This window comes from Condylostylus longicornis, unplaced genomic scaffold (genome assembly GCF_029603195.1).
Source record: "Condylostylus longicornis isolate FDR11 unplaced genomic scaffold, ASM2960319v2 ptg000040l, whole genome shotgun sequence".
NCBI classification, from domain to species: Eukaryota; Metazoa; Arthropoda; class Insecta; order Diptera; family Dolichopodidae; genus Condylostylus; species Condylostylus longicornis.
The window spans coordinates 16,430,473-16,454,065 of NW_026578009.1; the positions used below are offsets into that span (position 1 = coordinate 16,430,473).

The following is a 23,593-nucleotide window of genomic DNA, read 5'->3' on the forward strand; positions in this document are numbered from 1 at the left end:
TTGAAAAAATTGGTAATTCTTTATACTTCGCATAATATATGCATGTATTGTATAGTATCATTCAAGATATAGGGAAATTGTAAGACAAGTTGTAGAAACTATCTACTGTGTGCATAAAAAAAAATTGTTGTCAGTCACCAAAGCACAACTATTTGCTATATGTATGTAACATATAATCCAAAAAATTTCAATTTAAACGAATTTCAAAAATTGCAAATTTTATTGAAAATATCGAAACTGAAATTAAACTTAGTTCAGCTAGATGTGTATTAATTTCTATACAGAATTCACTGATATTTCTTAAAGCATCATCTTCATATTTTATGTAATATGACAACACTATTTCCAACAAAATAAACTTATATGATAAAAATTCTCTTTTTTAAAAAGATAATTTATTTTGATGCAAAATCATTTAAAGAAAGGGTGGTGCAAAAATTAAAATTTGTAAAAGAAACGTTTTTCAATAAAATCATCTCTATAAATATTGTATATGAACTAAAATTTCGCAAATATTGTATATATAAACCATCAATTTGAAATCAAAGACATGTTTGCAAACTTACATACCTTTTTAAGAAAAAAAAACTATGACTTGATGACATTCCTTTTTTTCATTTATTTTTAAATTAAAGAAGACAACACAGGAAAAAGCACAATATTCAATGACTTTTATTTTTAAAAGGTAAAATCTTGAGATGAGTTACTTATAGTCTTCTATCTGAGTATGGGATTTTATTAATCAAACAAGTACAGTATTTTGATAGCAGAAGTAAAAGGTGTTTGACTATATAAAGAATGCAAAATAATACGTTTTATAACATAAAAATAATACCGTAATACATTAGGTACGTACATATCATGTGTATATGTAAAATAAATGCATGTTCAATTTTTATTAAAAAATTATTTAAACAAAAAATACAAGGAGACATCACCGACAGGTTCTAAAGTAATCTCCATAAAGCAATTTGTGATATCAAAAGATTTTATATTGCATTAGTACATAAGTATCTATATATACACAATATTAATCAATATGCATGTGAATATATGCATATGAATATTTGCCAATTCTATTCACAAATTTAATACCTTCAGACTCGCGAAAATTCAACTAGACATTTGGCTTTTCAGCAAAATATTGCTTTTCAAGTATTTATGCATGCAGTCATGTATTGTATTTTGAAGAAACAAAGAGTAAAATTTTAAGAAACAAAAATATCATTAGAATCTGATTTTTCTAAAAATACTGTCAGAAATTGTAGATTTGTCTTTAAAACAAAGTTATGTATCCATGTTTGTGTATCCACGGTCATTTTACATAAACCTTCGGTACGGCATTAAAATTAATTTCGGTCAGAGTAATAAATACATAAATAAAATTCGTACCCTTTCTTAGATATTATATTATTTCTAAAATTTCATTCAACTTCACAAACAAGATTATTAAATTTCATTAAGATTAAATATTTTCTCAGCCAATTGACAAAAAGTTTATGTAAAATATTCACTTTCATTATTTTACGCTAGGTAGTTGGAAATTATCAGTGTGAACTGATGTTCGAAACTGTAAGGAATTACGTACATATAAAAAATGAAATAATTAAACCCGAAAAAATCACCATTAGCATAGCAAAGATAAATAATTTCAAAAGAATTATGCCTGAAATACCAAGTTTAGTTTCAAAATCCATTTCTTAAATATTCAAAGTTTGAGTCTCCGACAATAAAGCGTTTTGTGATATTAAAATGATTTCGTAAACATCTTGACAGTATTAAATCAAATTATTTTCAATAAAAATTTTTATTTTGGTCAACATTTTACAATTTACTTTTAGAAATAACTACATACATAAGTACATATATGTATGTATGTTTTCAAAATAAATTGATTTTTAATTATAATATTTTTAGAAATAAAAACAAAATAGCTAATACAATTGAAAAAATTACTTTCTTAAGACATTTACTTACATATATTTTATAGTTAATTACTATACGCCAAAGCAATATCAATTATTTTAAATAATCTCAGAAAGTTGTTATTCAAGTTATACAACTTAACATATTTTTTACTTGCACTCAATATTTATTACATATGGTTAGTGAATACAAAATTTCAATTGTACATTTACAATTAAAACACGAGTCATATACTTAAATTGATACTCTACTAACCTGTTTTACAATTCTACAACACCTTTATAAAGTGGTTCAAGTATCATTCCTCTATTTTCAAAGATATTCGTTTTTTTTTTGTATTTTTTCCTCTATTCATCCGTTGAAAGGTATAGGAACTGGATAGTATGATTTAAAAATGAAAAAAAATGAGTTGAAAAGTATCTCAAGGTGAAGTATACGCAAAATATAAAGAAAATATATATGAGATACTGAATAACTGAACAGTAAGTAAATAATGTTGAAATCATCATTATTCATTAATGTAAAAAAAGTAGTAAATTTTTGTCTTTTGTTTTAAAACTTAGCTAAGCTATAAAAAAATAATGAAAGTATTCCAAATTCAAACGAACGTTTATGAAAAAAGCTGAGTAAAATATTAATTTGACGTCAATTTTAATTCACTAAAAAAGTTCATTTGAACAATAATTTTTCTTTATAACATGCATATATTTTATTTTTTATTTATTGCCCAATAAACTAAAGTACTTACAATATTCTGGAGATCTCTCACCAAATGATTACATCAATTTATGATTTATAATGAATAATAATTGCACATGATTCATGAATAAGAACTATACAACTACAATACAAAAATAATTAATATAAGCCGGTTTTAATATAGAGTGAATATTCTATCTATATGCATACTAAGTAACTCAGTCAAAATATTATTAAAAATAAAAAATATCGGGAAAACAACTTCTCTAATTGGTATGGTTCAAACTAAATTCAAATTGAATATCTCAATTTTTATACAATTCATCTAGCCAACTTGATTGCATTACATACCATATTATAATAAATATGTCCAACATTTTTTATAAAACGAGTTTATATATATAATGTACATACATATATATATATATAAACTTGCTTTATAAAACATGTTGGATTATAATCTAGAACAGAGTCAAACACAAAACAGTAAAAACTTGATAGCAGCAGGCCGATACTTTTTAAATCCGACCCTTTACAACATTCATTGTAATTAGTTTTGCAACCCATACTTATTTGTTAAGCCTTATAGTGCACTGCAACAATAATTATTTAATATTTATTCAATTACGAATATTTCCTTTAATTTTTTTTTGCTGAATTAAATTTTTTAACACAATAAGTAAGAGTTGTGTCAGCACATCGTCATTTTATTCTACAAAATATAAAATTTCTTTAAACTAAACCACAACGGTATCATATTTTCTGTATACTATTTGTAGTAGAAGTAGTAATAGAAAATTTTGATATTTCTAACAACTTTAACTATGGTATCAAATATTATAATTTGACTTTTAAATGCACTTAATAACCGCTTGAAAGATGAAAGACTGCTTAAGTTAGAAACGAATTCAACTTCTTCAAACTACAGTAATCAGTTATTATATTATACAGTTACTAGAATTTTATAATTTTAGAAGTTGAAAATAAAAAAAATTTGTTTGTTTAGAAACAAATTTCTTTAAAAAAAAAGCCTATGGAAGTTATGCAATTGAATTTCTCTTTAAGAACAGAAAAAATATTTAATTTCAATTAAAAGGACCTTTAAATGAACTCAACAAAACTTTCTCTTGCAGCATGAAATTTTTTAGTATCGTATAATGTCTTATCGACTTATTTTGACGAAAATAACCAAACTCATTAGCTAAATGCACCAGTGCATTTGTACTGTAAAGTAGACACAAAAAAAAATTTTGCTTCGGAAAACCGAATTAAACACATATTCTACAAATCACGTACGAAATCAAAAATAATAATAATTTTATTACATACGTAAATTTGTTTCTTAGTAAAAGTTTATTCTCTATGATACGATTTCCAAATCAGAACTCTAATATTAAATTCCAAGAAATTCTGTTAATTAGTTTCTTAATTGTAAAATCAGGCAACGGAGAAAAGGTCTTTTCTTGAAAAGAAATGCGTTTCCGCTGAAGATTCGACATACAAAATTTGATACCATAACGCTTCACTTCTCTTATTCCATGCAATGCGGTCTATAAAAAGAAGCAATTTACAAATCATGGCACAGCAATACTTCGGCAAACAATTACAGGAAGGGGAATGCAGGAAGCCAAAAATTTGGTAAGAATAGTGCAAGCCATTTCATGATTTTGCAAGCAAATAATAATAGATTTTTCACTTTAATAACCGGATGATATCGCTTTAAAAGTGTTGCTGCCATCTTTAACGAGCACGCAAAGATAGCAACACTTCAACTCGTAAACGAATAAACTGCACACTGTCGTACATTTTATAGAGTTGTATGTATATATATATATAAATATGTAGCTATGTATATAAAAAGTGAATTTAATAAACGTAGTGAATTTTCACTCAATCGAAATTTAAAATCCTCTGTGTAATTCTAAGCGATAGTAATAGTGAAATAACAGCAGCCAATTTTTTTCTACTAGAGTTTATGTTGCGAAAAGTTTTCAAAATTTTGTGATTTTTAAAAAGATATAAATGCTATAAGAAATTATTACCTTATTGTTGGTTAACATGAAAAAGAAAGTAAAAATTACTTTTATATTTGTATGTAGATATTAAACACGAATTTGTACTTAAGGAAAGTAACAAAATTATAAATTCATAAAGTTGGGTGAAATTTTAGCAAATAAATTTCTAAAAATATTGTCCCTCATTAAATTTTTAAAATAAAATTTAAATCACGATTTTTGGTACTCGTAATCTTGCTTTTATTAAAAAAGTTTTCCTGCATAATAATTTATTTGAAATTTGTGATTTCATGAAAGATATGGAAATGAAGAAACTATAGCAAATTTTTAGGATCATGATTTTGGTATTCCAATAAGTTATAAAAAAAATAATATTTAGTGCAATCATTTTATTTTCTGGAAAATAACACATACCGAGGACCTACTTAAAATTTTCTAACTGTAGGCAAATGCGATATAAGCAACTATATGTCAACTCAAGTAAAAAATTTTCCATCTTATACACTAATTTTATTAAATTTTCAAACTAAAACTATGTATTATTTTGTCCGTATTAGAGATTATTTTGTTCATATTATAGAAGTTTGCATTTCCTATGGATATGCATGCATAAAAGCCTTGAGATATTCCTTTCACAAATTTGGAAAACTAGGTTAATTAAATAAGAATAGTAAGGATTAAAAATTCCTATAATATATTTCATTTAGATAGAACATCTAGATCGGTTCCTATCAATTGCGGCCATATGGAATATCAGTAACTATAGCATATTTTAAGGATCACAAAAAAAACAACTAAAATTAGCCCACAGAAGTTTCTTCAGGGAGCTATAATTTTTTACTTTTGTGTACTTAAAAAAATGTTAATTTCAATCTACTTATAAAATAATATGTTCCGGCAATAAGCTCAAAGACTTTGCCATTCAAAGGAAAAAACAACGAAACATTTCTCGAAAAAATCTTTATAATTATAAAATTTTAGAAGTTGATGTTTCTCTCTATAAATTATTCTCTATAACTTTTTTCTTTATAAATTGTAATAAAACTAGATCTATTTTAAATCTTAAACCGGAAGTAAAGTTTGTTATGCATTTTAGTTACTGAATAAAGTTTTTTTATGGCGAAGTATTTCAATAAAATATGTTTATGAAACTTGGTAGCGTATTACCTATAATAAATTCAGATACAAGCAACAAGCCTAAAAACAAAAATTTACTGATGCTTGAAAAATACTGAATATGTTACATAATTTTTCCCATAGGTATAAATCGAGCTTAAAACTAAACTTCATCACAATTTTCCATAAAAATAATGAACATTTACAAAAAATATGATTTATGTTTAATATTAAAAAAAATGTGTATATTCTTAGATTTAGAAATAAATATTTACTCGAAATATTGTGCATCTACAGTTGTTGCTGCTAATAAAAGTAAACCACAAGCAATAACGGAAAAAGAATAATCTTTCGCCATGTTCTTTATTTTTAGTTTCAATATATAATGATAGCTATTCTGTTATCACTGCTTTTGTTGAATGCAATTTTGTTGGCCTCCTTTCACCACAAATTAACGGTATATATTAATCCCCTTTTTTCTTTGTTATTAAAATGTTTATCACTTTTTAAAATTGAAATTTAAATAAAAAATAAAATAAAAACTTTTCTTTTTTGTGTGCAGAAGATTTCACTCTACTGAAAAAAAATTTCTCAACTCCTTTCAAATATTAATTACATATACAAATGTACATAAGTATACACAATATTCACAGTAAATACAAAATTTCACTTCTTATTTTTAATTGAATAAAAACAACAAAAAAGTTTTCGCCGTTATTTTTTACTCTTATTTTTTAACAAAAGAAAAAATCGCTACGCGCGACGCTCCAACAATGCTTTTTTATTTGGCGTTTAGATGCTTACAGCTTACAACTTGATTTTGAACTAAACCAGAAAATTTGTTCAGCTGGTATTTATAAGATATACAGCACAACTTACTAATAATAAAACATACATAAATGAATATTAGCTGACTGGTTTATTTCAAATCTATTATGTGTTTGTGGCAAACAGATGATTCTGGAATTTCTTTTCGATCTTTTCGCTTTGCTGTTTAAAAATTTACAAAACATTTTTTATTTTTATTTTGTAGAAGGGGCGCTGGTTTTATTGAACTGTTTGTATGTTGGTATATTTTATATGTTTTGTATTTAGGGAAAAAGAAAAATACAAACTATTATACATGAAGTATGTACTATTATACACCTACATTTATACTCATTTTAAATTATGCATTTATAACTGAGTTAATTTGAATTTATTTTATGTAAATTATAATATGTGTATTATGTAAATATATTTATATTTAACTTCATACATAAAAATGTACATAAAAACATTTACGTGAATGTGTGTGAATAAAATAAAAAAAAAATAAATAAAATTTCTGTGCACCACAGAAATTCTGTGAAATGAGTTAGCGCTGTGGATTCTGGATAAATGTTTAAGGAAAAATAACAAGACAAATTACAAGTACTTTTACAATTGCGTTATTAGAGCTATGTATGTACATTGTATATTAATATTACTTATTAAAGGCTCTTTCTAACCTATTATGTATATTTAAAAAGACTTTTATACATACATTTTATAACTAGAACAATTTTAGGAGACTAAAGTTTCCTCTTAAAAATTATTACGATTTTTCTGCAAAATTTACTTATTTTTTTAAAATTAATAAAGCTTTCTAGAAAATATTGCTAAAAGTTTAAATTAGCACCTTACATAAAGTGTAGTTTCGGTAATATTACCCTTTTTAATATCATGATCTCCCACAAGATCAATTGATTTATATGTATTTTTATTTAGAAAAAGTTAAAGTTCAATCTTTTTCTACTGTAGTGTTAGCATTTTTATAGTTTTCTATTATATTAAAAATTGATTTCCAGACTCCGTTAATTTTTAAAGATTTTCAGAAAACACTATACTATAAAAAAAGAAATCAAGATTTGTTTTTGTGATGCATCAAATCGACTTCTTGTGTTTTTTCAAATTTTATATGCATACTTGTGTATATACTTTCATATACAATATATATATGTACATATATATATATGTATGTTTATCTGTATGTTTTTTACAGGATGTTTCAGTAATGAATACCACATAATATACCATCGTTTATTTCTCTAAGATTTATTGCACCTATTTGAATAAATATTTAAAATTTAGTTGGATATCAAATGATATCGTTTTGCAATCATCTCAAGGAAGATTCGACCAAAATAAATATCGCAATGTTATCGCTTACAAGAAAAAACAATTCAAGCAAAAATTTATTTTTCATTATCGCTTAAATACAAAGCAAATTAAATCGAAACTGATATCGCTTTTTTATCTCTTGAAAGATAATATTGGAAGATATTTTGAACTGATGTCTTTCGAATTGGGCTGTCAAAAGTATGACATGATGTGCATCTTTTTTTCTCTGCCGGGCGATATGAAAGCGATGTTGCATATAAATATATAAACATATCGTCGTTGTTAATATTTAAAATTTCTTAAATATTAATGAATGTGCTTTTTTAAAAGATAAGGGAAAATAAATTAGAATTTATATACATATAATATCTATCAAAAATCAATAAAAAAAAATAGTTGTAAGCTGTTTTGAAGAACGATATATGTATGTATTTACACACATACATATATATATATAGGTATCACACTTTCATCTTAAAAAAGATATAAACGCAAATGACTATATTTTTATACCCGTACAAACGTATGTTCGAAGGGTATACTAAATTTGCCCCACCGTTTGTAACGCTAAGAAATAACGGTCTTAGATATAGACTCAAGTGTATGTTTTTGATCAGCGCCGAATTCTGAGTTGATTTAACTTTGTCTGTCCGAACGTCCGTCCGAACGATAACTCATAAACTAATTGAGCTAAACTCACCAAATTTTCACAAATGTTTTATTGTAGTAAGCGCCAGAACCCTATTTAAATTTGACAAAACTATAAAAGCTATCGTATTGAAATTTCACACAAGCGAATATATTAGTAGGGCCAATGTGTGTCATAAAAGTCTTTGAAATTACTTGGCTGCTTCTGATAGCTGTCGTACAACTTCAAAAGTTATTTGGCACACACAGTATTTTGAAAAACACAGTACTGAAATTTTGCATAAATTAATATGGTAATACGGCAACTTAAAGTCTTACTCTGTCCCATAGTCATTTATGGCATATTTACTCGCACATATGATAACAAATTCGTACGGGTATCACAGAGTTTTTTATTAATTGTTAAATATCCTATGTGTTAAATAGAAAAAAATTATCGTTAGCTAGGAATTGCGCATATGCAATTTCCACGTTTATTTTGTGCCTCCACTAGATTTAAGTGATTAGACATACATACATCATAGATGCCTGCGAACAAGTTCCCTCAACTGAAAAGGAAAGCCGTATGGACCGAATCATACGGCAAAATCTTTTGCATGTAAGAAACCGTATCACTAAAAGGAAATATAAAATAAATAGTAATGAAACGGTAGAAAAAGTATTTTTCTGCGTAGTATTTTTTTATAAATTTTTAATATAAAGTCGCAAAGAAGGGGCGAATTTTAAAATGAAAGAACAATTTCGTGCATTCCTACTTCATTTTTCAAATTATTCTTTACTCTCACTGTACATTCCAAATTATTGGCGATAATACAGATTATTTACTCACATTAAATAATCATTTACAAAATTGCTCTTTGTTACACATGATTTTGAACAACAACGTACGAGCGATAAAAATGCCATATCGCTTATATATCCCCTGTATGAAATATAGGCGACTTACATACATACATATATTCAAGAAGCAAAAAATAAGAATCGAATTTCTGTCTTTCAAGCGATAAAGAGGTGATCGTGATATCGCTTTTTATCTTCTCTGCGATACGGAGCATCAATTCATCGGATTTTGTATTCAGTCATTTAATTTAAATTCAGTCATTTACCTTCATTATATTATCTTCTGAAAAAATCGCTTACGGGCACCATTTACTCCCGAGAATCTTATCTTCTTCGATATCTTCCAAGAGTAATTAGTATCGAATTAGTATCGCGGAAGATTAAAATTTCCTCCTAGGATAGCTTCATAAAAATGTAGATGATAACAACAATGATGACACGCTCCAATATGATGTCCAATATTTGCTTTTATAAATGGGATAACTAAGAACGACGCGATTGCAAATAATTATATTTAAATTTATTAAAAACATTATTTAGTAATTTGTACTAGTAATTTTATAATTTGAGAGGAATAGTCTTAATCCTTTTAACTGATATTATTCAAATATTGTTTTAACTATTATGTATAGGACCATTTATGTAGTATTCAACTGGGATGTGTTAAATTATCTCCACTAAGTGCAACCACATACTTTTCGCTGATTTTGATCGTCTAGTCACCTAATACCTAATAATCCATAAATGAATTTATAGATATAAACAAAAATGTATTACATAATATTTTTCAAATATAGTGAATTTCGTAGGAAAAAAGAGCTGAAGTTTTTAGTTTTAATTAAGTATGTTATATAGTTTCTCAAATAACACATAAAAAATTTTTTTCACTTTATTATAAATAGCATCAAAAAATAATTTTGCTTTAGTTTAGAATATTGAAAAAGTAAAAAGGTACTTACAGCGTTCTTTAATGAAAAAAATGTAATATTTCAATATACATATGTATGTATGTACATATGTAAGTACATACATACGTATAAGTTTTTCACTAAGCGTTACCATGAACAATTTTTTCGACTCTCATATCTTGCTTCCAATGAATAACAAATTAATAATTATGGTATACTGAATCAAAATAAATGAAAATAAATCGGCACATGTAAACTTTACCAGCAGAACAATCAATCCCTTTGAAATAGTCTTAAATAATAAAGTGGGTATGACTTTAGTCATAAAACTACGTTGGAAGGAGCATATTAAAAAGAAGAAATTATTTTAATAAAATTAAAAATTAAGGAATGCTGATTGATAAAAATTCTGAAATAAATATTTACAACGAACTATTGGATTATAAACAAATAATTAAGCCCATATGGACGTGTGGAATTCAGCTTTGGTGGCACATCCCCATGCAAAACAAGCATACAAACAATTCAAAATATCCAAAATAAGCTTCTTCGTAATATTATGAATGCACCCTGGTACATGAGAAACGTATCGATTCATAGAGATTTAAAAATTACTACTGTCGAAGAAGAAATCAAAAAGCACTCAACTAAAAATAAATCTAAAATACAACAACATACTAATAACGATAAGTAACCTACTTTAAAAACAAACCAACCCGCGCCTGCAAGGCAGGAGATCACTTGATCAATTATATCACAACTGATAAGAAACAACCGATACTGGAGAACTGCCACTGTATAGTATGGCCGCACAACGCTACTTAAAAGATAAATTGAATTGCTTGTTAGGTTGAAAGACTTAGTTGCAATAATTAATTAAAATTAAAAAAAAAAAAATGGTGTAGTGAAAATTAAACAGTTGCGCTTGCTCACTCCAAAACATCATTTCGTTCAAACATATTTATTTCATTTTTTAATATTTTTTGTATTAATTCCTACCTTATTATTATTCGTTCTAAAAAAACGAGCCCAACGTCTTGAATAAAAATACCAAAAGCATCTTCAACAGGAAATTCAGGATGAAAATTCAATATTTCGAGGAGGCTGAAGTGCTCAAACAACTGAATTATTTCAATCAGACGCAATAGACTCAATAGACACCGAATCGGAAAAACCAACGTACAAATACTCACATACTCTTTACTGTTAGCTTTTTATTAACTGCGTTTATATGCAGCTTGAAGTCGGCTTAAAGGAGATTTCAACCACATATAAACGCTACTTGGCTGGAAATTCTCAAGTCAAGCCTGAATGGGTTTTAGTGACACCATCACGCCTGTGTAAATCTTATTCAAATAAACATAATGTGATAGTTGAGGTACTACCAACTACCAACGTGATGGCACTTGTCAAAATGATCGTTTATGCTATTTCTACAAGACTTTTCATAAATCACTTTATGTTGTCTCAATATTTGCATGCAATAGGCCATGTCCCCAAGTTCTTTTAGCTAAATGTATTAATAAGTTCGAAAATCCGTAGAGGTAATAGTTAAAAAAGTATTTCATCTTTTCAAAATTTTGCTATATCAGTTTTTATATCGATAATTGGAAGATTTGTATTTTACAAAACAAAAAAAATAAGAAAACAAAGAAATTTCAGTAGATGTTCAAATATAACATTAATGGAAGATAATCCCGAGATTTCAAAGGTTTTAAGCAATTATAATTTGCTTTCAAGTTCTTGAAGTAAAATTTTGAAACCTTTTAAAATTCGAAAATATTTTAGAAATATAAAATATTTCTAAAATATTCAATATGTAACTAATATTCAAAAACGAGATGAAAACCAAATTTGATTGATTTTTGTCCGTTAAGAATTGCATATATCATAAGAATAGAACCATAGAATAAGAACGGAATAAAACCATAAAAAATGGATCCAACCTCATCTTCCTTTTCTATACATATATAAGAAAACAAAAGAATAAATCCAAAGTACATAACAGCCATTTCAAAATAATAAGCTTTAAGGCAAGGTTTCATTAAAATTAGTTTTTAATAATAATTTTTAACAAAATGTTCAAGTATTTTTAGTTCAAATATGAATTTAGAGCGCTTAATTATTTGCATAGCATTTGTTTGAGAACAACGAACATGAACATATTTTGTTAAAAACTTTATCTAATTTGCAAAATATTAGTAATATTACATACACATATACATAATATTATTATTATTATTATCGTTTCTTTTGAAATTTTTATAATAAAAACAAAGTTTTGCTTATTTTAATTTTTTTATATATTTGAACAACCAATGTTTATAAATTAATAACTGAAAAGTTAAATAGGCATAAATAATATTTCTCAGGTAAATTAAATCTTTGTATGTTTTGTGATTTTTTGTTTTCTGATTTTGATTTGAAGTTATTCAATAAAAACATTCACAGGTTTTGAATAATACGTAATAATATTCAAAACATTCTAGTAAATCCCAGAATTAAAAAAAAATTGCTTTAAAAATTAAAATGTTAATACATCTACAACTATGCTTATATACTACAAAATTAACTATAAGAAATTGGCACAAATTTAAATAAAGAATTTAACCAAAGTATTACAAAAACTATTGCACCAATCCCCAAAATAAAGTAGAAGCGTATACGCCAATGATGTTTACTTAAATTCAAAATATTTAAAATATTTTTGGTCTCCAATTCAGTTGTAGAAATTAATCCTGAATTATCAATAACAAAATTTGATTTTTCACATTTTTGATCCAAAGACATTTGTGATGATATACGCTTTTTAGCATCCTCTTTTGATAAGTTATTTCGTTGCATAACACGCTTGATTTGAGTCTCTTCGTCACTAAAAATTAAAAAAAATTCAAGTAAAAAAAAGCATGGACCATATATAACACAATAAATACCATGTTACACAAATAATTTTATGAATAAAATCTAATAATATCCCAGTCTCAAAAAGTAATGGTAGATCCATTACGACATAATTAGTTCCTCGAACAAATTCATGAAAAACTTGGAGAAAAATAGTTCGATGTATTGTAGGATGGGTAATTTCATTTAATTTTCTTCTCAATTCTTTATCATTAAAGATTAATTTTCCCAAAATTTCGCGATTTATTTCTCCATTTTCTTGAATCACTTCATCCCCAAAAACCTTCTTTATTTGATGCCATGCTGGTTTTCCAGGTTCAACAACTAAAACGAGAAATATATATATATTTCCATGCTTTTGTTATATATGAAATATAAACTATTTGTACCAGATATAATAACTAGAATTTAGTAATACATAGAAACAAAAATTAGAAAGAAGAAATTATTATGTATGTACTTTGGAAGAATCTTAGCAAATAGTAAGTTAACAATGTTAAAAGCTCATCTTATACATAAATTTCATGATAACTAATATCATTATTATGCTTATTATGTATGTACATATGTTTATACTTATTCAAATACCTGTATATGTTTTGTTAATTTTTACATATACATAACACATAATTATAAAGGTCAATTCGCGACTCTTAATAATTTAATACATATATTTTTTCTGTAAATTATATTTGAAAGAGGGTCAAGGTTTTTTCTTTGTATAAAATTTCCGTTTTTGAACCAACTTTCGTATTAAAATTTTTGTAGTTTTATGACTGAGCAAAATTTTAAAAATATGTAAGGGCTTATCTACGCCTTTCATAAATGTAAACTTATGCTACTGCTAATATTAAAATTTTTTTTATCTTAAAACTTACTTTGGCGAGCAATCAAATCTGCATCAATAACTGGAACTTTGTTATCTTTAAACACTTTTGCTACTGTGCTTTTTCCGGTAGCAATTCCGCCAGTTATAGCAATCAAAAACATTTTCCAAGCAAAAAATTGCAAAAAGATAAAATAAATCTTTTCTTTGATTATAAATGTGCCTATTTGGTATGACTATTAGGGAAAAGGTAAACTTAATAAAATTTTTAACTCTATATTACAAATTTTAGAACCTTGAAAAATTATTAGCAAACTTCAATTAAATGTATAAAAATTTTCATTTAGATGTCAAAACAAATTAATACGTTCATTCAATATCTGCTTTTATAACCGAATACATCTTAAATTAAATAAACATTGCACAAAACGGAGATTGTCATACCGTTATTTTTAGATGTCAATTTTTCGTAAAACAAAATCCTTTCTTCTTCAAGAGACAAAAATTAAGAATTAGCCTTATTTAATTAAATTTAAGTTCTTGACAATCAGCTAGTTCCGTTTTTCAAAAAACGTAGAAATTTAGGACTGCATGTACACATAAGGTAGCCGAATTCAACACACCGCTTAGTCTGACGGTTATTGTCAAAAATTTGAGATAATTTTCCAAAAGAAGTTTATATTGTTTCATTGTCACCGTTAACATGTCAATAAAAGATTGACAATCATGATTGAGAATAATGAAAACTAACCATGTAAACATCATCAATCAATCATTTTCACCAAACTTTTGATGGACGAAAAGTAGAAATTGATTCTTTTTTATTATTGGTATGAAAAGAAAACTTCCTTTTATTCGGAATAAAATACTTTTTTATTTTTTGCTAATATATTTCTTCTCTGATGATTTTCTTCTCAAATAGAAGAAAATTTTACACAACATATTGTGTACATAGGAAATTGTTTATGGAATTGAAAAATGTATTCTTGTTGAAAACTTGAAATTTGGTTCCGTCACAATGATTATTTACGGCAAAAACAATGTAACTCAAAAAATAGATTTCTAAGTTATTTATACAGAAAGAACCTAAACCATTTCTTTTTTGTGCAAAAACACTAATTCTTCAATTTTTTTTCAAATGTGCAAATTTTGATTAATATGCTAGTGTTGCGAAAGTGGCATACATACTGAATTGTATGTCACTTTTCTTCTTTTTTGTATGGTGTACGATGGGCAAATTATCAGCCTAAACGTGTATCTCGCTTTTTTACTCACTTTTTATTCACTTTCAAATCAGAATTCTCCTTTTTTCCAACGCATATTTGATTTTCCCATTAAGATTACTCAATTTTTCAATTGAATTTTTGCATTTTTTCTCAAATTATCGAATGAATGTCTCACTTTCAAAAACGAAGTTAATAAATTTTGTATATATTTAAGAAAAATACGAAGTACCGAATAATTCTTATCTCGCGATTTAACTATTTCATTCGAGTAACTATCATATATTTGTATAAACCGACTGAAATTTGCTTTATATAAATAAATGATAGTTACTCACTTTCTCCTCACTTGCCGAGTAAAATACAATATAGAATAGACGATCAGGACCTTGAAAACAATTTTCTAACCTTTTGACGTCAAAAACATTCGAGTCTCGCTTCTGCTGTCACACTACATTTCACGAAACACATATTTTTATATAAGTCAAAAAATGCGACTTAACAAAAAAATGTGACGCGTCTAGTTGAATGAGCCTGAATAAAAGCAGATTTATGCAGATTAGTGCTAAGTCAATGTATTTCTCCAGCATGATAGATCAAGTGGTTGACGAGAAATCTATGTGAAGATTGATAAAGAAACTACTTTTTACAAATCAAAAACTGTAATAAAAGAAGTTCATTTTGGCAATGAAATACCAAAAAATAGTCGTGAAATTGCGAATAAATTCAACGAATATTTTATTTAAAGTGTCAATGAAGTAAATAGATCGATACCTATAAAACAATTTGAAAGTTTTAGTAGCGTTTGTAGCACAAAACTTAAATTTAAGCAGCTTAGACTTCATAATTTAAAATTAGATCCCAAAGCAATGAATAAAAGTAGATGTAGATGTATGTGATATTAGAATGATGGAACGCTGGTTACAAACTCAATACCAAAGTTAATATACCCTTCACATTATGCTAATGTCAAACTTGCAGTTTTTGCAGTTGTGTTTTTCTGTTGTCAAAGTTGTTTAAGCTCTAAGTTAGACACCGTTTACACACTAAACAAAGTTTGACGAGAAAATTTCACAACTATGATATCGTTTAGCACTATTTTAAATCTGGTGTCAAATTTAATTTTTTCTAATTATATTCTTAGTATATAGTAAAATGAGAGTAATTTATTTGAAAAGTAAGATATTTTTTTTTACTATTATTTATTTATTGCAACTAGTTTGCCCTTAGTTTAAAAATAGGAACAAAACTCGTTGGTCGTACTCCAAATCAAATCTACTTTAGTTTGATAAAATGTTGTATTACTGCGCCAAATCAAACAGTTTTTAACTTTTCAATCTCCTATTTTGTGATGTTCTTCTTTTATGCTTTGTTGCAAAAATCTTTATCTCCTCTGCTACTTGATTTACTTTAAGATCTGTATGAATGACATTATTTCTTACATACCAGGGTGCTACAGTGATATTTCTTAGTACTCTACTTTGTAGTACTTGTATTGGTTGGTAATTAGTTTTCTTTGTACAACCCCACATCTGGATACCATATGTCCAACCATATACCATATGGCTTTTATAATCTGGTTGCAAAATAGTAATTTGTTTTGAGTGCTAAATTTAGAGTACTTTCCAATTAGGCAGTCAAGTTTTCGAATTTTGATTTTCATTTCTTCCTTTTTCTTTTTAAAGTGTTCTCTCCATTTTAATTTCGTGTTCAATGTCATGCCCAAGTATTTCGCAGGATTAGCATACGGAATCAGTTTGGAGGTAATGTACATATATTCTTTTCGGTTCAATATTTCTGTTTGTGAAATTTATGTGTACCGACATTCCTTCATTCAACTTGACTATCCATTTTTTAGTCCATTGGGAGATTTTGTTGACTGTATCTTGGAGCCCCGAAGTAGCTTCATCAACTGCTTTTCCTGTAGTCAGGACCGCGGTGTCATCTGGAAACGTAACTATTGAGAAGCTTTCAGTTGCCGGGATATTCCTAGTGAAGAGAATATATAGAACTAGGACCTAGGACACTATCTTATGCGACTCCAGCCTGGATAGATTTCAAATTTGAAAATTCCCCATCATATTTAATATGAAAAGTTCTTTCCGTTAAATGTGATTCCAATATTTCACAAAAATCTCTGGGTAGACTTTTATTTAGTTTAAACATTAGCCCTTTATGCCAGACCCTATTAAAAGCCTGCACTACATGAAGAAAAACTGTGGCAACAGTTTTTTTGTTTTCTAAGGCGTTTTCAATCACATTTGAAATTTAATGAACTTGGTCAACAGTTGAGTGTTTCGATCTGAAACCAAATTGATGCTGTGGTATTAGTTGCCTTTCTTCTATTATCAGAACTAAGCTTAACAGAAATAGTTTTTCAAAAATTTTTGACTCAGTGGTGGCAGTGATATTTGTCTATATGAACCCTTATCATTGGTAGACTATTTTGGCTTTAACATCATAACTACCTCAGCGACTTTCCATTGCCTCGCAATATTGCATTTATTGTGTACAAAAACTTTCTTAAAGCCTTTTCGGGCAATTCCTTTAAAATTCCACCTGTTATTAGGTCATATCCCGGTAACTTGTACCTTGTATTTTATATTTTTTAATTCTTTGAGTGTCAACTTTGGAACTTTAAGCAAATCGATATTTGTTAGGACGGGTATGCATTTCCCCGACGTCAGTCTTGTGGTAAAAGTTTTGAAAGGGCTAAAAGTTTTTTCTAAGCGATCTGCAAAAATTTCCGCTTTTTTTTTGTGATCCAAGTGTCGCTTTTCTTGATTGGTGGCTTTTGGATTATTGGTTTCTCTATTTTGCCACCTTCCACAGGGAATAATCATTTTCCTTGTCAACAGATAGCCAGGTTAGAAAATGTTGCATGATTTTGTTTTTTTTCTCCTGTAATGCTTTTTTTAAATCATTGCTAATTTTATTAAGTCTGGTCTTGTCGGATGGTGCTCTGGTTGTTTGTCATCTCTTGTAAGCCTTTCGTTTTTCTGCAAGTAAGAGCCGGATTCCTTGAGGGTAAGTGTTGCTATGTTTACTCTTGCGGTTTTCGAACATCATAGGAGTACTACTCCAAGCTGCTTCTTGAATTTTTTTGACTAGGTCATCATGTTGTTCCTCAATTTCGATTCTTGTTGTCAACGAAACTCTTCTTCAACTCCTTCTTCTGGGTGATTTCTAAACTCATTCCAATTTGTTTTGTGATTTGTTAGGGCTAATGGACCGCCTCTAATAATTATGGATTATGGATATGTTGGTTTTCCTGTAGAGACAAATATGCAATTAGGATCTCTTCCTGCTTTATACAAAGCTCTACCTTTTGGAGATATTAATCTTGACCCCCAGTTAACGTGCTTCGCATTAAATTCTCCTCTCATGATAAAGCAGTGACCAAGGCTATATATGAGACGATTGTAATGCTCTTTTTTAAGATTGTGTTTGGGTGGACTGTAATATGCCAATATATTGAAGTTTTTGCTTTTAAGCAAAAGGACTTTTATGGTAGTCTCTTGCACAATTTCTAACTCAATTTTGTCTTCTTATGGTATATGACTCTCGGTCAATATTGCAGAGCCATCTTCAGATTTACCATTAGGATGGCATGCATGGTAGAAAGAGTAGCCCCTTATGCTAATAAATGAATTTCTAGGTAAGTGTGTTTCAGATATTAAACAGATGTCAATATCGTGGTCTGTCATTTTTTCGTTTCAGAATGCCATTTGCATTCCATTTTAAAATTCTTAATTCTGGCATCTTATTTTATCACGTATTTGGTTAATACTGTCCTCTAGCTTATTTTTTCAAACAAACTTTTCTGTGCCTCCTTATGCTCATTTAACCTTTTCAAAAAAAGTTCAAAAAGAGATTTCTTACTTGTATTTTCCTTTTCAAGTCGTTTAAGGTTTTCTCTCACAACCTGGGCGTAAGGGGTTCCAGATGGTTATTTGGTTTTAACTAAATTATTCGTCGGACCAATCGGGGTTTCATTAACTAAGTCCTGCCGAATTTTCGTTGATCTTTTAACTTACTGCTTTGCTTTAATGGATCTTTTCTTTGCGCATCTAACACATTAAAGCTTTGACACCGTTTGAACTGAGGTATGTATGTTGCGTTCTTCTTTAGAGGTTCTATTTCAACAACCATGTTTAAAATAGTTCTAATACCGTAGATCTTCGCAATATTTTCTTTGTTGTGAAAAGTCAGTCTGAATAGAAGAAGTTTCTTTATTGTTCTACATTCTTCTGCCTTATCGTTCACAACCTTCATTTTTCTAAGGATATTAACCGCATTCGTTATATTAAACCCTTGGTGCTTAACATGAGATATGATGTCCAGTACTTCACAGGATCCATGCATACCCCTAGCTATGACGTTAATTGGTCGATCATTTCTATTTTCACAGGTGTACCATTGTACTTTTTCAGTTTCTAGTCCTGGAAGCTATACATGAAAAATTAATAAAAAATATATACATATATGTACATATGTATGCATAATTTTCATAATTTTTTGATTTCATATTCCACTAGCACTCTTTTTTTTCAAAAGATTTAATAATTTCAATCAAATTATGGCATACTAATATTTTTTCGAGCTATTTTTCAACTATTTTAAACTATTTACGTAAAAAAAAACTTTAAAAGCGCGAACTTCACAACAAACAACTGATCACTGCGTTTTTAATGAGTAAAACCTATCCAAGGCGTTTTATTTTTTTATTTCTGCCAAAAACACCCCGTTGTTTCAAAATTTTTTTTTGGTGATTGTTTAGCAAAAAAATGTGTTCTTCTAAGTTATATTTTGTTATTCAAGCATTTTGAAATATGTTAATTAGTCTAAATAGGCAATTTAAGATTTCCATAATAATAAATTTGGAAATTAACGTAAAAGTTGCCAAATCAAATATATATGAAGTTACCAATTTTGTAGAAATTTATTATATAGGCGTATATAATGTCCTTTTTTTGCCTTTAATTCTCAGTAGCTAAACCGGTATTAAACTATATTCAATGGTTTCAACACAGTGAATGTACAATTATTTTAAATGCAGCTTTTCTCAAAAATCGAATCAAATTCAATTTTACCGAGTGGTAAGTTTCGAAATTGGTAAATGTCACACAAACTTACTTTTATTAAAATCAATATCAATATTAATACTTAAATTTACTTTCAATTATAAATGTTTAAACAATATAAATTTGCTTTTAAAAACTGCTATTAAATTTTAAAACGAAATTCATTTTGCAAATATGTATGTATATATGTACTTCCTATTTGACTTAATTCTTTTAATTATATTGTACATCATAGATTAGTTTTCTATTTTCCCATTCTTTGAATTGACCATTCTTGTTGACATAATGGACATCTATTATTTTGTTTGACCCAAAGTGACATACAGCAATGATGAAAAGAGTGATTACATTCTCCCCAAACTACCACACAATCCTGCTTTCCCAAAACTTCACGTTTATTTTCTGCTTGACATCTTAAACATGCGTCCATAACTTGCACTCTACAAATAGCACATATATCACATTCAACATCCCAACTCCACATTGCTACAGCGTTCCATTTTTTTAATGTGAACATTTTTTCATATTTTTCCGAAGAACTTTCGTTTTCATCAGCCATTGTGTAAGCTTAAAGAAAAATTTGTTACAAATGAAAACATGTATTTACATATACGGATATATAATTTGCATATATCCGCATATTATATGCATGTACAAGCAGTATATACGTATACTGTTTGTACATATAAATATATCAAAAATCAAAATTTGGATTTTATTTAAAACGAAAATTGTATTTACCCTGTTATGCTATAGTAACTTATTATAACAATTTCATTTATTAGATCTGCCAAATTAAATTTGCATTAAAATCAATTAATTAATGTTGAATGCTATGTACAACAAACCAGTCAAAATTAAGTAAATAATGTTTGACAAAATAAGTAATACACACCAAAAACCAGCTGTCTACAGGGTGAATTCAATTTTTAAAATTAAATTAATAGACAATTAGTTAAATAGACTGGAGCAGCCTCGAATAAGAAATAATAGCGGAAGAGCATGTTTATTTCTATCAAATAAACAAAAAATTCCCAAAAAACTCCTGTTTTATTAAAAATACAGTTAACCCAAAATTTCAGTACTCTTTTTTGTCGCATCAAATTGAAGTTGACATTTCAAACGCAAATAATTTATTTTTTAGAAAAGTCAGTTTTAAATAAAATCACAGAACAAAGTTTTGTGATTTTATTTAAAAGATTAATGTGTTTTGGGCTGAACAATATTTTGTAGAAAAACCGCTTATATATTAGGTTTGTCTGGTATAAAACTTGAAAAAAATTTGAAAGGAGAAACAATGACGTATTTTCTCATAAAAAATAAACCCGACGGAAAGGTTGAAAAAAGTTTTAAAAATTTTAATTATAAATAGATGGTAAACGTCAAATTTCAAAATATTTATCAAGCATAAACAAAAATTTTTTGGTTAAACAAAAAACGGAAAGTTTTGGCAGCTTTAACATATGTTAATAGAGAAAAAGTTAATGAGTTTTATTTTTAAAATTTGAATTTTTTTACAGATTTTTTAAATAAATATTTTAAAATACCTTTAATATACTATCTAGTATCATCGACTAGTTTAAAATACATAAATAGCTAGATGTGTGTATTCTACTTACCTAATTATATTATCTATGGGCTTTTATATACACATGAAATCTCTGCCTAGATAATTTTTTTCTTACGCTAAGTACTTAGGTACATACGTCACGGTACATAAACAATACAAGAGAACAAAATGAGTTGCGAAATTAATCAATTTATAGAGTGACGTCATTAGACACGATTGTATTCGTAAATTCATTTATTTTGTAATGTTTAGACAAAGAACGAAAAATTAAAAATAAAAAAGGCATAAAATTATCAAAAGTTATTGAGCGACATTTTTTATATAAAATGTTAAAAATGGGAAAGTGTAAAGTAAAAGCCTGTAAGAATTATGAGAGTAGAAAGACAGAAAAACCAATTAGGTACTTAAGTTTTTTAAAGATGAAATATTGGTGCTGTAAATAAACAATGTTAAATGAATACTATGCAAATTTTTTAGACCATTTTGTAGGATCTGTTGAATTTAGAAATTTTTGTAGATATAAAAACATTTAAAGAAGGAAGTTTTTAAATATATTAATTACCAAAATAATAAGAATATTCCTAAAAATAATAAATGGATAATAAAACAAATAGAAAAGGAGGAACGGCAAAATTCAATAAAAAGCTTTGGAAAAAATGTTTAAAACTAATTTATATACCTATTCCATGATCCGTCGTAATGCTTTTTTTCGGGAATAATATAAAAATGGTATTTCAAGATCTGAAAATTTTCCAAATTAAATGTTAGAAGTTATGAATAAATTATGACTCTGAATTTTCGTAATTTTACTATTCTAGGATTTCTTCTTAACAAATGTTAATAGGGAAATTTTATGAATAATCACATTCTTCGTAAATAATTCGTAGCTTTTTACAGTTATATTATCGGTAGCCATTTCCAGTTAAGTTTCAAAATAAATAATACAAAGAAGTCAAAAATTTATTAATATGTAAGTGTAGTTTCTGTAATTTATAATAAAATCTGTTTTTTTTTTTTCGCAAGGTTGTTTATTAATTTTGTATGCACAGGACTAAAATTACAATCAATTAATCACAATATAAACGACTTATTGAACTACTGACTGTACGAGATGACACTCAAGTAAAAAATCTCAACACACGTAATAAACGGTGAATTGGTATTAATGATTTCAATCAAGTTACTGAATACAACATAACTTCATTTAAAATATTTTAAAAAGCTTGTTCGTTTAGTTTAAAGTTTTTTTAAACCTGAAATTAAATTTTTTGTATAACGTATAATTATTTTTTTACGCAATATAAATATTACGATATATTTATAAGCATATAAATACATTCATAATCTACAAAATATCATCTATGTCGAAAGGATTAAAAGCATTCCTCAAAATATTTCTATTAATATTTAGAAAATGATAAGTCTGTCTGAGACAAAACTTGACGAAATGAGAAACAAAGGCGAAATTTCTCGGAAAAAAAAAAAAAAATTTCCATCTAAAAAAAACAATAAACCAGACGAAAAAGTTGAAAAAACTTTTAAAAACTTTATAAATACATAGGCGAAAAGCGTCAACTTTCAAAGTATTTATCAAACATAAATAAATATATTTTGGTTACACCAAAAACCGAAAATTTTGATTTTGGATTATAAAAGTGTGAAACTTGGAAAAACCATTTGTGAATCTTTTTGTTT

The 23,593-nt window shown here is 27.2% G+C and overlaps 3 protein-coding genes across 3 annotated transcripts in view; all 3 read right to left on the reverse strand.

The window, feature by feature from the left end:
* Nucleotides 1–6,591, reverse strand: part of LOC129609929 (transforming growth factor-beta-induced protein ig-h3) — a 32,222-nt gene extending 25,631 nt beyond the window's left edge. The window contains exon 1 of the mRNA XM_055522217.1: nt 6,032–6,591. Coding sequence (XP_055378192.1) covers nt 6,032–6,114 — 83 coding nt within the window. The 5' untranslated portion in view covers nt 6,115–6,591. The remainder of the gene's footprint in view (nt 1–6,031) is intronic.
* A 5,999-nt stretch (nt 6,592–12,590) lies between these two features.
* LOC129609753 (dephospho-CoA kinase) lies at nt 12,591–14,331 on the reverse strand. Its single transcript, XM_055521868.1, has 3 exons — nt 14,074–14,331; nt 13,228–13,519; nt 12,591–13,166 (listed from the first exon to the last, which is right to left on the reverse strand). Exons 1-3 carry the CDS (start codon nt 14,183–14,185, stop codon nt 12,863–12,865), a joined length of 708 nt encoding a protein of 235 aa, XP_055377843.1. The 5' UTR covers nt 14,186–14,331; the 3' UTR covers nt 12,591–12,862.
* A 6,024-nt stretch (nt 14,332–20,355) lies between these two features.
* Nucleotides 20,356–21,228, reverse strand: LOC129609761 (RING-box protein 2). The gene is made up of 2 exons (XM_055521878.1): nt 21,070–21,228; nt 20,356–20,895 (listed from the first exon to the last, which is right to left on the reverse strand). The coding sequence occupies exon 2, from the start codon at nt 20,885–20,887 to the stop codon at nt 20,573–20,575; it is 315 nt and encodes a 104-aa protein (XP_055377853.1). The 5' UTR covers nt 20,888–20,895; nt 21,070–21,228; the 3' UTR covers nt 20,356–20,572.
* Between the last annotated feature and the right edge of the window lie 2,365 nt (nt 21,229–23,593).

Coding starts and splice junctions, on each gene's coding strand:
- LOC129609753 (XM_055521868.1), bottom strand. CDS start 14,185: ATGTTTTTGATTGCTATAACTGGCGGAATTGCTACCGGAAAAAGCACA. Junction 13,520..14,073: donor AGATTTGATTGCTCGCCAAA/GTAAGTTTTAAG, acceptor TTCTCGTTTTAG/TTGTTGAACCTGGAAAACCA. Junction 13,167..13,227: donor AAAATTATTTGTGTAACATG/GTATTTATTGTG, acceptor TTTAATTTTTAG/TGACGAAGAGACTCAAATCA.
- LOC129609761 (XM_055521878.1), bottom strand. CDS start 20,887: ATGGCTGATGAAAACGAAAGTTCTTCGGAAAAATATGAAAAAATGTTC.